This window comes from Sciurus carolinensis, chromosome 5 (genome assembly GCF_902686445.1).
Source record: "Sciurus carolinensis chromosome 5, mSciCar1.2, whole genome shotgun sequence".
Classification (NCBI taxonomy): Eukaryota; Metazoa; Chordata; class Mammalia; order Rodentia; family Sciuridae; genus Sciurus; species Sciurus carolinensis.
Genome location: NC_062217.1, coordinates 142,137,743 through 142,153,710, shown reverse-complemented (window position 1 = coordinate 142,153,710; position 15,968 = coordinate 142,137,743). Strand labels below are relative to the sequence as shown.

Genomic DNA, 15,968 nt, shown 5'->3' with positions numbered 1-15,968 from the left:
ATATAAGGAATACAAATCACTCAATAGCAAGAAAACAAATAACACTATTAACAAGTGAACAAATGATATGAACAGACTCTTTTCAAAAGAAGACTTGCAAACGACCAAAAGATATATGAAAAAATATTCAACATCACTAACCACAAGGGAAATGCTCACTCCACTTAGAATGGCAATTATAAAAAAGTCATCATCCACGTATCAGGGAAAACTTTCGGCCTTTGTTTTTTTGGGACTGGCTTATTTCACTTAGCATGATATGCTCCAATTCCATCCATTTATCTGCAAATGCCATAATATTATTCTTCTTTATGGCTGAATAATATTCCATTGTGTATATATACCACAGTTTCTTAGTGCTGGTGAAGATAAGGAGAAAATAGAATCCTGGCACACTGTTAATGTTAATGTCAATTACCAAACACCTTCACCATTCTCACCACTACAATTTTCCACACAGACCCATTTGACTTTCATCTACTTCTCTACCTAAAACTAATTTCTTAGACCTATAGACTATGACAAGATGATGACTTGACCTTGTTTTACAATCTGCATTTCTATATTACAGACTGACGAAGTCCAAAGAGGTGAAAAAGTCTCATAGCTGGCTCATACATACAACTGATCAAATCAAACTCTATCCCCATGTTCTAGTTTTCAGAGTACTTAACAGAAATTTCCACCTCCTTATCTACCCAAATCCATTTCTGGTTACACTCAGCTAAGGCTTCTCTCCTCCATCTCTACCACCACACTCATTTTAACCTCTTGTCTGAAATCCCCTCCCCTGTTCCTCACTGCAAATACTTGAAGATCTATATCAAACCTCAGGACAAGTAAGAGGACCACCTAGGGTAAGCCCTTCTGCTGTGTGATAGGTCTACTTCTACTTTATGGCTTGGTTTTCTGTATTTTCTAATAGGTTTATATTTCCATTTCACCTGAGGCATAGAATCTGTCTTTCCTCAGACAGTTTATTAGTGCCTAAAAACAGTGCCCATGTAATTCTAACTGAATTTAAGAATTCAATTTTAAATCTTCCTTGAGGTTTAGTCCAGATGCTGCAGGCAATAGGCACTTAAATGTTTACCAAGTGTTTCTTGCCTGGCCAATTACATTCCCAATAAGTAAAGAAAGGATTAATGAAGCACAATATGTAAGCAAACAAATAACATTTTACCTGTTCCATTTTGATCAGGAAGCAATCAATGAAATCCCGAGGATTGTCTAGGTCCAAGGATTCTTGGTGATCTTTTACTTTCTCCAAAACATAACTTGTTACATAAGCAAAATTTTTAAGTACTTTGTTATGACTCCCTGGGAGATAATCCATGAGAGCAGGGATAGCACTGCAGACCTTAAAGATTGAAATGTTATTTATTAGGCCTAGAGTGGTGGTACACACCTAGAGTTCCATTACACAGGAGGCTGAGCACATGAACTGGAGACCAGCCTGAGCAACATAGTGAGACCACATTGCAAAAAGAAAATTAAAAACAAGTACTGAAGTCATATACACCATACACCAACCATGGTTAAAAAGCTTGGTGAGTTAAAGTATGGTCTCCAACTTGAGCAGCGGGTGATTGCCATACCAAGGAAACCTCCATGCTGACAGGGAGATGGGAGTAAACCCACCACCTCATCAAACACAATAAGAATGTCCGATACGTACACAGTTTTTACAGCATTAAAACATCTCTGTGTCAATTCTCCCATTTTTACTTGCAACCTTGAAATACAGAATGGCATGAATTGCTACCACTCAGGGGTCACATGTCAGCACAGAGGTTAAGGACACTTGCAACCTGACACAGAGCACACAGACACTCCCTGCTATTTCTTCTACCAGCAGTAAGCCTCAGGAATAGGATCATGACTTTGTAACTGGGCTGGGTGCAAAGATACCATGAAAACCAACACAGCATTTTATAGACAAGCACATGTCACAGAGTGGTTAAATGGCTCCTATAAAATCATGCAATTATCTTTTAGGCAGATTATAGGGCACACCAGCTCAACACAGGGCAATACTGTGGTGTTTGCTTATGGTTCATTCACACCAAAACCCAATCATTCTGTGATCTGGACCCTGGTCACTTTCTTAACCAGGATCCCCGCTGAAGCATCAAACACCCCACTGCCCAGAGGATCCTGGCAGCAGCCGTGTCCCTAACATTCTCCACCCTTGATCTTCTAGATTAGGATATTCCTGCCTGGTGAAGAGGTCTCTAGTGCTGACTGGCAGACATGCCTGTGGGTGATGGAAACTTTTCAACAGGAGCCCTGGATGTCCACTGAGGGCCTGGGCATGATTTGGGGCAATAAACAAAGTGCTGCCTGGAAACAGAGGTTTTTGGAAAACCACCAGTCACTGGGCTTGAATTCCACCCCGAGACTCAGGCATTGTCTTCTTTGTAAAAATGAAGGACTCATCTGCCTTTCTGAGAGGTTCACACCATGACACTAGGATTTGGACAGCACTCTGGTGTCTAAGTGTTTACTTCACAGGAGGCACAGTAGACAGCCCAGCCCAGCCCACAAAATAATTGCAAAACATCATGGAAATTCTGGCAGAATCAACTTTGTCAGAAATCTGAGACAGTCAGATGTTTCCAACAACAAAGGGGAAAACAAATGGACAAAAAGGAAAATAATCTAAAAACTCAGAAAACTGTGGCATTGCTGCTGCTCCTCCCACCCCCCTCCTCAGCCTGGCAGTGGCCTTAATGAGGACAGCCCTGTGTCCAGTGAGGGACCCGGGTTCTTGTTCCAGAGGAACAGAGATTGTGCTTCTCTGTTCTCAACTATCAAGGACTACCTGAAGGACACAAGCAAAGCACGTGTGTCTCTTTCATCAAAGTCAGAATTCACTAGGGTGGAAAAGCAAAGGGCAGCATCAAAACCTCAAAATGCCCTACCTGGAAAAAAGGTTTTTTAACTTATAATGCCACTAAGCAACCCTGAGCCAGCCAGGGCAAAAGAGTACAGCTAAGGCACAACAGCCCAGGAAAGAAACCCTGGGAGAGTGTATCTTTGAAAAATGAGGGCACTCGAAAGCACCCCCACATTCTGATAAATTCAAACAAATTATGGACAGGCCCAGGGTAGGACTAAGAAAAGACCTTGGGTTAAGAAAAGACCTGAAGTTTTCACCTCTGCTGACTTCTAGGCTGCTTAAAAGCAAGTGCCTGGCATAGAGTCAATCTGGAGAAAGTCCTCCCTCTCTCCATTTATTTTTTTTAATTATTTTTAGTTGTAGTTGGACACAATACCTTTGTTCATTTTTTAATATGGTACTGAGAATCGAACCCAGTGCCTCACACATGCTAGGCAAGCGCTCTACCACTGAGCCACAACCCCAGTCCCTCTCTATTTATATTTTTCCCTCCTTTTTATCTTCTTTCCTTATGTCTATCTTCTCTCTCTCTCTTTCTCTCTCTCTCTCCTCCCCCCCCCTCTCTTTCTCTGACTCTCTGCCTCTCTCTTCTACCCCCTGTGCTCCATTTTCTTTCTTTCTCTTTTTGGCTCCTTCAAGGACATTTCTGAAACTAGCTGTACATAAGCTAAAGGAACAGAGATTTCAGAGACCATACATGACGAAGATTACAAACTTTTAAAAAAGGATTTAGAAAAGTCACCAATTTAGAATTCGTGTTCATTTCATTAGTTTTTCTTTTCACGTAACGTGTATGACTTTTGTCATGTTAAAAAAAAGGCAGGCTACAGAAAGCAGAAGAAACAGAGAGAAAGAGAGAGAGAGAGAGAGATTATCAAACCAAAAAAGAGACAAAGGAAAGAAAAACCAAAGAAACCAAGAAGGAGGATGATTCTGCTTTCCAAAAAATAGTCTATAAACTGGGGTGTGAGGTGAATGTTTGAAAAGTGGACATATTGAATACTGATGTAGAACTTTCGACTTGTCAGAGAAACGACCACAAATGATTGTTAAGAAGAGAAGATCCAGTCTCACCTGCATCCATGGGGAATTCAAAATCTTGAAGTTTTCATTAAATTTTCCTATCAAGTTAAGAAAATTTGGATCTTTATAATCAAAACGATTCTGGAAAATAATGGAGCAGATCACATTGCAAGGAGCACAGTTCAGGATAAAAGTAGGATCACTGGGTGAGCCTAAAAAATTGGAAACAATTTTGAAAGACGTTAAAATACACATATAAAAGTCCGTGTCTTACTTCACAGAAGATCTACAATCAATCAACAGATGTATGAAAAAATGTTCAACATCTCCAGTACTTAAGAGAAATGCAAATCAAAACTACCCTATGGTTTAATCTCACCCCAATTAAAATGGCAATTATCAAGAATACAAGTAACAAAAAATGTTGGCGAGAATGTGGGGGGAAAGTACACTCATACATTGCTAGTGGGATTGCAAATTGGTGCAACCACTCTGGAAAGCAGTATAGAGATTTCTTAGAAAACTTGGAATGGAATCACCATTTGACCCTGCTATTCCACTCCTTGGCCTATACCCAAAGGACTTAAAATCAGCAAACTACAGTGATACAGTGACATAAATTCACAATAGCAACTCAATTCACAATAGCTAGATTGTGGAACCAACCTAGATGCCCTTCAATAGATGAATGGATAAAGAAACTGTGGTATATATGCACAATGGAATATTACTCAGCCTTAAAGAAGAATGAAATTATGGCATTTGCAGGTAAATGGGATGAATTGGAGAATATCATGCTAAGCAAGATAAGCCAATCCCAAAAAACCAAAGGTCAAATGTTTTCTCTAATAATTAGATGCTGATACAAAACTGGGCCGGGGTGGCGACAGAGGGATGGAGGAACATTGGATTGTGCAGAGGGGAATGAAGGGAGGGGAGGGGGCAGTGGCAGGGGTGAGAGAGATGGTGGAATGAGACAGACATCATTACCCTATATACATGTATGATTGCACAAACTGTGTGACTCTACATCATGTACAACCAGAGAAATGAAAAGTTGGACTCCATTTGTGTACAATGAGTCAAAATGCATTCTGCTGTCATGTATCACTAACTAGAGCAAATATTTTTTTTTAAATAAGTAATTAAAAAAAAAAAAAAGGTCTATGTCTTCAAAGTAACAAACAAGGGTAACTTTAGAATCCCTAAAGCAATTCTGACATAGAACTTCCACATGCTTAAAATCAACACATCATTTTTCCCTTGAACTTAAATTGACTATTCATTGACTATTCTATCCTAGCTGGCTTAATAATTGTTATACAAATACTCTTTTAACACCCACCGACTTATGGAAACATCACCCTTTGTGTACGTGATTCTGATCCTAGGTCCCTGTTATTTTGGAAGACAAAGGAAAAAAACAAAAAACTTTGAGTGGCCACTTTAATAAACACCTAGTAAGGGGCTGGAGCTGGGGCTGAGCGTTGGAGCAGCTTGCCTCACATAAGCGCTGGGTTCGATCCTCAGCACAATATAAAAATAAATTAATTAAATAAGGGTATTGTGTCCATCTACAAATAAAAAAAATTTTTTTTAATTTAAAAATTAAACAAACGCCTAGTAAGGACTTGGGATATGGCTCAATAGTAGAGGACTTGCCTAGCATGGAAGAGGCCTTGGGTTCAATCCCCAGGACAGGAGGGTTGGGGGAAACCCTTAATAATTTGAGTTAGTGCAGATAATTCGAGTTAGTGCAGAAGCACATCCACCTGGGAAAGTTATAAAAAGTTAAGCATTGACATAGGAAAGAAGAAAATAGCAACCTGGAAATTTTTATATGGAATGAATAGTCTAAGGATCTATAGGAACTATACGTAGAACCAGCAGAGGAGAAGACTAAATCAGAGAGAACAACTACAGGAAATGCAGGCATTTGCAGGTAAATACGAATGTAAAAAGGCAAAAGCTATCCATATCATATGAAAAGGAAAGCTAACAAAAATGAGCATGCACTCTAAATTAGATCTGTTTGCTTTAAATAAAAGTGAAGTAAGAAATCTTCATTTCAAATATAAAAGGTTACCTTGATAAATGGAGTCCTTTTATTTCTTCATTTCAATGCCACAAGCGAAAAACTTTTAAAAACATTTAAAAAATCTCCTGCTCTAGGAGATTAATTTACTTGGGCAAAGCCTGCTCTCTTGTGGAAATATGGGTTATTACTCTATGTAGTTATCAACAGAATACTGTGTTATTACAAATTTTAGATTTGGCCATCATTTAGGTCTATTCCATCATTTTATAGAGAAGAAAATGGGAAATTTTTATTTTTTGAGTGAGCAATATTTAAGTGAAATTTCTGTAACCAAATTAGCAATGAACTTTATGTGTAAAAGCCCCCAAATGTATATCATAGATATAATGAAGGGGAACTTGAATGAAAAGTATTATGAAGAAATAATAGGGAATTAAATAATAGAAAACTGTGTACTTAACAACTCCTCTGTCTGGCTTCTTTTCAGGTGAAATACCAGGGCATTAAGCTTTCAAAAAAAAATTCTCATTTAACTTTGGAAGATAAGGAATAATTTGAAACTTCTGTGTGTGTTTCACGCACACAAAAATTCTAAATTTCAATCTTTCTCTTCATTTAGAAAAAAATAAGAATATGTTAGGGCAATTTGTAATTCAAGTTGAAAACAAACATGTCCTAGATGAATAGAGTTTGCAGTGAGGATAAATAATTACCATAAAACTTCTAATCCCAAACCCAATGTGCTGAGGACAACAAAGCAGGAAATGATAACCATTGAAAAGACTGGTAGTTATTATAGTCCCCAAGATAAGGAGTGCCAGTCCTCACAGGGCCACATGGGGAAACACCAACTTTGAACAGGAGGCAGAAGAAGCAAGCGGGGAGTCATGGAGCAAAAACTTCACTGGAGTTTGCAATAGATGGAGTGAGTGAAGTAGGATAGACAGGTACACTGTGTATCCTCATTGAATAATCTGAGTAATTTCAGTGGGTTCAGGACTATGGAGATGGTCCCTAGTTATTCGATAGCTGACCCTGGGATGATTAAGGGCATGAAGAATGAAGAAGTGTGGGAGACTTTGATAAAGGAAGTGATCTGGAAGCTGGGCTATGGATTGGTTGGTTGGTTTGTACATCAAAAGCATGCCTTCTGTCTCCAGAAATTAGCCTTCCTAAGTCTGCAAGACATCCGTGATGTCAAAGGAACATAAAGCATAGAAAATAAAAACATAAATTAGTATACAAATAATGTGGAAGGAGGAATACAAGGAAAGCTTAAAGCAAAGTGAACTTAACAATTAGAAAAGGTAGAAAGAGTGATTAGTAGTAGTTGAAATTCAGTTAAATAAATCCTTTTTACCATTGGAATTTGTATATTTGCAGAATCTGCCATAGTGTATATTTACTCAAGATATATAAAACAATACAGGAAGTAGTGAGTAACATTAAGTAACATCGGCTGATCACTTTTAAACAGTTCTTTATTTACAGGGAAAATACAACAGATGAGGCCTGCACTAAGAGATGCCTAAGCAAATAAGTCACAGATGAGCACCATTTCTGGCAGAAAGTGTAGGCATGGGTCTTAAATCAAACCCAGACATGTCAGTGAGGCTGATGGAACAAAAAAAGACCGATTATGTTACTTTCTCATGTCCCATAAAGATGGGATGAGGTCGTTCCCACCATGTCTATTTGAAAAGTGCTCCCTGATAAAATGTTCTAGAATAGTTGATCCACAATTACACAACAGGAAAAATATTAGTCTTTCATAACTTTCTTTTTGCAAGGAGTCTCGGAACTTTGTCTTCATGATATAGTGATCTGGAAACAAATGAGCTGGGGACAAGGTAGGATTCAGGGAGTATTTTCCCCACACTGCAGACACAGCCATCATGTACAAAAAACAAGCACATGGACACCAAAGCCCCATTGGCTGGCTGCCTCACACCATCGCCTCCTCCCCTTGAGAGGCAGCATTGCCACCCAAGGATGACATATCGGTCACTCCTGCAATGTTTGGAAGGATCGCACAAGAGGAGAGCAGTGCGTTGAGGTCAGTGACATAAAAGGCACCCACCATTGGTCTTCCTCAACTCCTCCACAAGGCAGCGGGCTTCCTCTTGAACACGGTCCTCAATGCTCCTCTTCCCCATCCCAAAATTCCGCAGGGTCATGAGGGAGAAGCGTCGGAGCTCCTTCCACTTTGTTCCGTTGCTGAAAATGACTCCTAGCAGAATGAAATATCGAGAAAGATCCCAAACAGAGAAGAGGAAACTGACATAGGGTAGCCAAGATCTGTCTGAGGAGCTCAAGTCTCATCCCCGGGACCACTGCCTGAAATGCACATGCACACTCATACACATCCACGCTCACCATGTCCGCCGGTATTAGTTCTTTCAATTATTGGGAAAGTGCCTCTTCCAGAAAACGCCTCTCCTAGATCATCCAGAGCTTCCTTCACAGCTTCATATCCACACACCACTACAGAGGGCTTCATGCCCAAATACAGAGTGAACACAGGGCCATAGACTTTTGAGAGCTGGAAATACGAAAGAAATGAAAATATTAGCAAGTCACAATTTGATCTACATATTGTGCATGACTCTGACTGATATTATTATTTTGTTGCTATTTTTATTCTGCCAAACACAACTTCAAATCTTGCTGAATTTTATACATAAGATGGTGGTTGTTGATTGTTACATACAGAATGACTTTCATTTGCCGGGAAATTACTAGGTGAACTGTCACAATTAATCAATACCTTGAGATAGATTTATTTACTCTGTTTTATAGGTAAAGAGACTGAGGTTCTAAGACTCAGATTCACTTCAGTTTCCCACAGCTAGTAAACAGAAGACCTAAATTTGTCAACTTCTGGTACCTGAACAATTTGTATCAGTCACCAATGTCCAGACTAGATGCTGTGGGACACTGCTTCAGGGTCATCTGATCCAGACTCAGTAGACCCATGATAAATACCAGAAATCTCCCTGTTTAAACATCTCCCCAGATAACTCTAATGCCCAGCCCAGTTTGAGATCCACCAGTATTAATAACTCTGAAAGAGAATGGTCACAGCAGAGAAATGCCAGGACATGCAGCTTCCCATGGAAGGACAATTCCCCCCATGCTGGACATTCATAGATCACAGAGAGGAACTCTGTGTGGAGCCCAAAAGCATTCTGATGTCACTCAGCTGGCCCTCATTAATTCTTTCTTTATTCACGTGTTTTTATAGACCCATAGATATTTCCTTGACAACAGAGAAATTTGCTTCTGTGGAGAAATTTATCATGGCTAATCTAAACAAAATATGCACCATGTACAGTAGATTACTTCTTGAATAAAATCTCTAATCTCAAAACATTTGTATTTCCATTGACCTTCAGAAAAAAGTCATAGCAAATGACTATGAATCAAAGAAGGGTAGCACTTTATCATTTCGAATCTACCATGCGATTTAATTATTTCTCTCCTAGCAAAATGCATTATTATCATTTTGCTTTATCTGACAGTGACAAATCAAAAAAAAAATAATCCACCGGGAGTCAGATAAAGTGAAATGATAATAATGCATTTTGCTAGGAGAGAAATAATTAAATTATTAAATAATATCATTTAACAATTTGCCTCCAGTGGTATATTTTATTTAAAAGAGTGAATTAGGGGCTGGGGAGATAGCTCAGTCGGTAGAGTACTTGCCTTGTAAGCACAAAGCCCTGGGTTCGAACCCCAGCACCCAAAAAAATAAAAATAAAAATAAATAAAAGAGTGAATTATTCATCATTTGCAAGTCACTGAAGAATCATAAAGCATACTTACTTTGGTTAAGGATTTGCTGATATCCTTAACATCTATCTGCAGGATATTTCCAATAATTGGGAGAGGAGTGGGGCCAGGAGGGAGCTTCTCCCTCCCAGAGCTCTGTCTCCACAGTGAGAGGAGAAGCAGACAGGAAACACCAAGGACCAGGGCTACAATTAGGTCCATTGAAAGCTTCTTTTCTTGCTGAAACAACTGTAAGCCTGCAATCCACAGCTTTTATAACACTCCCAGCTAACTTGTGAATCTTTGACATATAAGTGACCAATCAGCTGATTGCCCTTTAATCTCTCTTCTGAGTGGACTTTGCCCCACTGAAAAACATGAAAATAAATTGTTCTCTTCGCTTGATCTCCTTTCTACAGCCCCACCCTGGAAATTCTGGTGCACCTAGTCTGGGGTGAGTCCTACATACTATTTTTAATTTTTAAACACCTGCATTGAAGGTTGGTTCAACATCAGGAAATCAATAAATGTGATTCACCATATCAATAGACTTAAAGTCAAGAATCACATGATTATTTCAATAGATGCAGAAAAAGCATTTGATAAAATACAGCACCCCTTCATGCTCAAAACACTAGAAAAAATAGGGATAGTGGGAATATTCCTTAACATTGTAAAGGCCATCTACGCTAAGCCCATGGCCAATATCATTCTAAATGGTGAAAAACTGAAAGCATTCCCCCTAAAAACTGGAACAAGACAGGGATGCCCTCTTTCACCACTTCTATTCAATATCATCCTTGAAACTCTAGCCAGAGCAATTAGACAGACCAAAGAAATTAAAGGGATACGAATAGGAAAAGAAGAACTCAAACTATCCCTATTTGCTGATGATATGATTATATACTTAGAGGAACCTGGAAATTCCACCAGAAAACTTTTAGAACTCATAAGTGAATTCAGTAAAGTAGCGGGATATAAGATTAATGCACATAAATCTAATGTATTTTTATACATAAGTGATGAATCTTTGGAAAGAATAATTAGGAAAACTACCCCATTCACAATAGCATCGAAAAAAATAAAATACTTGGGAATCAATCTCACAAAAGAGGTGAAAGACCTCTACAATGAGAACTACAGAACACTAAAGAAATTAAAGAAAACCTTAGAAGATGGAAAGATCTCCCAGGTTCTTGAATAGGCAGAATTAATATCGTCAAAATGGCCATACTACCTAAAGTGCTATACACATTCAATGCAATTCCAATTAAAATCCCAATGATGTACCTTACAGAAATAGAGCAAGCAATCATGAAATTCATCTGGAAGAATAAGAAACCCAAAATAGCTAAAGCAATCCTTCACAGGAAAAATGAAGCTGGGGGTATCGCAATACCAGAACTTCAACTCTACTACAAAGCAATAGTAACAAAAACGGCATGGTATTGGTACCAAAATAGACAGGTAGATCAATGGTATAGAATAGAGGACATGAACACAAACCCAAATAAATACAATTTTCTCATACTAGACAAAGGGGCCAAAAATATGCAATGGAGAAAAGATAGCCTCTTCAACAAATGGTGCTGGCAAAATTGGAAATCCATATGCAACAGAATGAAACTAAACCCATATCTCTCACCGTGCACAAAACTAAGCTCAAAATGGATTAAGGACCTCAGAATCAGACCAGAGACCCTGCAGATTATAGAAGAAAAAGTAGGTCCAGATCTTCAACATGTCGACTTAGGACCAGACTTCCTCAACAGGACTCCCATAGCACAAGAAATAAAAGCAAGAATCAACAACTGGGATAGATTCAAACTAAAAAGCTTTCTCTCAGCAAAGGAAACTATCAGCAATGCGAAGAAAGAGCCTACAGAGTGGGAGAAAATCTTTGCCAATCACACTTCAGATAGAGCACTAATCTCCAGAATCTATAAAGAACTCAAAAAACTCAACACCAAGAATACAAATAATCCAATCAACAAATGGGCTAAGGAAATGAACAGACACTTCACAGAAGAAGATCTACAAGCAATCAACAAACATATGAAAAAAATGTTCAACATCTCTAGTAATAAGAGAAATGCAAATCAAAACCACCCTAAGATTCCATCTCACCCAAATTAGAATGGCGATTATCAAGAATACAAGCAACAACAGGTGTTGGTGAGGATGTGGGGAAAAAGATACACTCATACATTGCTGGTGAGGCTGCAAATTAGTGCAGCCACTCTGGAAAGCAGTGTGGAGATTCCTTAGAAAACTTGGAATGGAGCCACCATTTGACCCAGCTATCCCACTCCTTGGCCTATACCCAAAGGACTTAAAATCAGCATACTACAGAGATACAGCCACAACAATGTTCATAGCTGCTCAATTCACAAGCCAGATTATGGAACCAACCTAGATGCCCTTCAATTGATGAATGGATAAAGAAACTGTGGTATATATATACAATGGAATATTACTCAGCCATAAAGAATGATAAAATTATGGCATTTGCAGGCAAATGGATGAAATTGGAGAATATCATGCTAAGTGAGATAAGCGAATCTCAAAAAACCAAAAGACAAATGATCTCGCTGATAAGTGGATGATGACACATAACGGGGGGTGGGAGGGGTTAGTGTTAGGGTTAAAGTTAGGGTTAGGGAGGGGGGCAAGAATGGAGGAAGGAAGGACTGTATACAAGGAAAAGAGGAGTTGGAGGGGTGGGAGGGAAGGGGAAAAATAACAGAATGAATCAAACAACATTACCCTATGTAAATTTATGATTACACAAATGGTATGCCTTTACTCCATGTACAAACAGCAGAGAAACAACATGTATCCCATTTGTTTACAGTAAAAAAAAAAAAAAAAAAAAAAAACACCTGCATTGGTCCCAATGTGCAACCAGAATTGTGAACCAATGAGACAAATTTTTTGATGAAGAAAAAATTGCTCAACTTTCTCAATTCTTAGATTGACAACCAATTGGATATTTCTGACATTTAGGTCAATCCATGTGTTTTATCCCTTGCATATAAAATAGTGTTTACCCAGTAATGCCTTTCAAACTCTTCATAGCATCCTTGAAAATAACTTTTTAGAAATATTTTAGTCAACTGTACTAACATTACAGTTGCTCAAACATGAAACGGCTAATGTAACGTAAGTCTTGAGTGACTGAACATGTATCAAGTAACTAGCTAATGTACACTCCTTTTACTGTTACATGCCCTGTAAAGCACTTGACGGCAGAGGTTATTGTTTTTTTATTTTTCAAATAAGGAAAAGAGATCTGGGAGGAGACATCAGTGTCACACCGCGCAGTGGTGGTAGAACTGGGATTAGAATGAGCTCTTCTGATGCCAATCATGATGCTCTACGGCTTCCCCACAGCTGCACGGAGGTTAATTTTAGCATAACAAGAAAACCAAAAATCTTTAGTTACTGTGAATGTAAACCACCCAAAATAACACCACACACTCTCTAGAGAACAAATCAGATCGGGTTTCTCTCCTCTCCATCCCTGCAGAAGTAAAACTTGCTTAGTGTAATGGAGGAAGAGCCAATCTCAGAAAATTTAGGAGGAGAAAAGAAGGAAGATTAAAGAAGGAACAATGAGCATGTGCTCTGGTGGTGGATAGGGCGGGGGTGGGACAGAGACTGTCTTTCAATAGTATCCACAGTACAGAAGGACCACACTGTGCAGACCTGAACAGGAAGATGACATTCAGTGGTCACGAGGCTCTAAATATCAGTGAAAAAACATACACCACTAGATCACTAATGGCAATGCTTGTACAAAAAAATATTACGAACAGAACAACACGGAGGTAGGGAAGTCTTTAAATGCCCACGACATGCAGACCTGAGTAGGATAAGACGTTCCGTGGTCACGAGGATTTAAATACGACTGGAATGATATGTATTGCTAGACAGGTAATGGCGATGCTTATGCAGAGGCATGTTTTCTAACATCGTCACATTCATTCTAAATTGACTAGTGCAGTTATTTCTAAGTGCCTTTAATAAGAAAAATTGAATCTTGTGAAGAATGAATCACATAAGGATTTATCAGTCATGTTTACAGGGATTCTGACAATTTACAGAGGATTGTCACACTGTCATATTCCTTTTGGTTCTCTCAATTTCCTCTGCCTAAGGTAAATTATTCTCTCTGTGGAGCTGAAGAACTGGGCCTTGGAGAGGCAGTGCCGTGGCCAAAGACACAGAGACTGCAGGAGGGAGAGCTGGGGCTGGAACCCACCTCCCCCCTCCTGCACGCTTCCCTCCACACCACTGGATTTACCAACATTCAGCTGTACTTTGATTCCATATTTCATGATTCAGTCTAAGACTTTCAAAATAAATATGAATCTAGTTAATTATTATACTACAAGTTGATTTAAATGACACATCACTTTTATTAATCGATTAAATACAGGGCTTAGTGAATCTTTTATGCAGGGCAAAGAGAAACAGTAATTTGCTGCCTGATTCACAGAGCTCTAAACCTTATCACAACCCAGTGACTCTCTAGAGACATCCTTGCATTCCATTCTGTGGGACGGCCCTCTCCACTGAGCCTGCACTATGGGTTTAGACTTTGAACCTCCAGAACGGTGGGAGGAAAAAAACAAAACAACAAAAAATTTTTCTTCATAATAGACTCTGTCAGGTATTTCTTTACAGTGATGAAAAATTAATACAGGAACAATAGGCACATTCTTCGTTGAGTTCTTTAACATCCTCACAGCCATAAACATACCCATTGCACTGATATTGACTCCAAACCAGATTTTCAAATAAAGGAATGAGGAGTCTTTGGAGAAATGACTAGTTGCAGAGCACAGACAGGGAACATACAAACAAGCCACATTGACTATCAAAATAAACACTAATTTAGTTAATAATTACATCATTTATTTTATCCCATGTTATTTTTTTCCATGATATTGTTATAGACATGTGGACTGCTTCCAGTGTAGGGCTATTTTGAATAGTGTTAATATATACATTCCTGTACACGTCCTTTGGGTCTCCCAATGGATTGCATTTGTGTTCAATATACATCTATGAGTGGAACTGCTGAGTATGTACATATTCACTTTAAGTAATATTGGCAAAAATTATTCAAATGATTGAACCAATCTGCAACTATACTCTGAGAGTGCCAGTTTCTACAATTTATTGACAGCACATAAAATAATCTGTATTTCATTTTAACCATTGTGGTAGATTATATGATCGTATTTTATTTAAGTTTTAATTTGAATTTCCATAAAGCTTAATGATACTGGATGTTCCCTTCATTTATAAAAGGCTAGCTATTTTGTATATATACAAATTTGTGTACACATATACACATATATTATACACACACTCAGACTCACACATATATTATACAGGCACTCAGACACACACACACTCATATGCTTACAAGTGGCTTCATGTTTTTAATAATCACAACAGTAGAGAAATTGTCACTACATACAAGGAATCTTTTGCTTTGAACCATTTGAGAGTAAATTAACACTATACTCCCAAAGTCCAGAAATATTTTAGTGTTTATTTCCTTTAAAAAAAAAGGGGGGGGGGTGATTCTCCTATATAATTATAGCCAAACCATTAAAATCAGGAATTAAGTGAAGATATATGGGGACTTTCTAATCCTTATTCCTAATGGTGTTTCATCAATCAGTCCCAAAGATATCCATTATATTCCATTAAAAACTCAGTTGGGGATCCAGAATCATGTTATTACTAATTGTCACATCTTTTTTTTTTTTTTTTTTTTTTTTTTTGCAGTGCTAGGGATTAATCCAGGGCCTTGTGCTTAACAGGCAAGCATTCTGCCAACTGATCTATATCCCCAGCCTTGTCACATCTCTTTAGTTGACTTTAGTCTAAAATACTTCTCTGGTCTTTCCTTCACTTACATGACCTTGACACTCTAAGAGCATAGTCTCAATGTTTATAAAATGCCCCTCAATTTGAATTTGTTTGATGTTTCCTACTGATTAAATTATTCTTAAGAATTTATGGAAGAAAGATCACAGAATGACATTTTCCTCTCCTTCCTCAGTGACAAATAATTGTGACCTGTTTCATTAGGAATGTTTATTTGATTACTAGGTTCAGATAACTTCTGGAAGTATTCTCCACTTTTATTCTTCTCAATTTTGTACTTTGGAAGTATATTGTGCGTAGAGTCTTTGAAATTCTATAACTATT

At 38.3% G+C, this 15,968-nt stretch overlaps 1 protein-coding gene across 1 annotated transcript in view; it reads right to left on the bottom strand.

The window, feature by feature from the left end:
• The window catches only part of LOC124984981 (cytochrome P450 2C55-like), a 37,277-nt gene extending 27,282 nt beyond the window's left edge, over window positions 1-9,995 (bottom strand). The window contains exons 1-5 of the mRNA XM_047553233.1: window positions 9,792-9,995; window positions 8,340-8,505; window positions 8,044-8,193; window positions 3,977-4,137; window positions 1,184-1,360 (exon numbers count right to left, since the gene is read on the bottom strand). Coding sequence (XP_047409189.1) covers window positions 1,184-1,360; window positions 3,977-4,137; window positions 8,044-8,193; window positions 8,340-8,505; window positions 9,792-9,959 — 822 coding nt within the window. The 5' untranslated portion in view covers window positions 9,960-9,995. The remainder of the gene's footprint in view (window positions 1-1,183; window positions 1,361-3,976; window positions 4,138-8,043; window positions 8,194-8,339; window positions 8,506-9,791) is intronic.
• Between the last annotated feature and the right edge of the window lie 5,973 nt (window positions 9,996-15,968).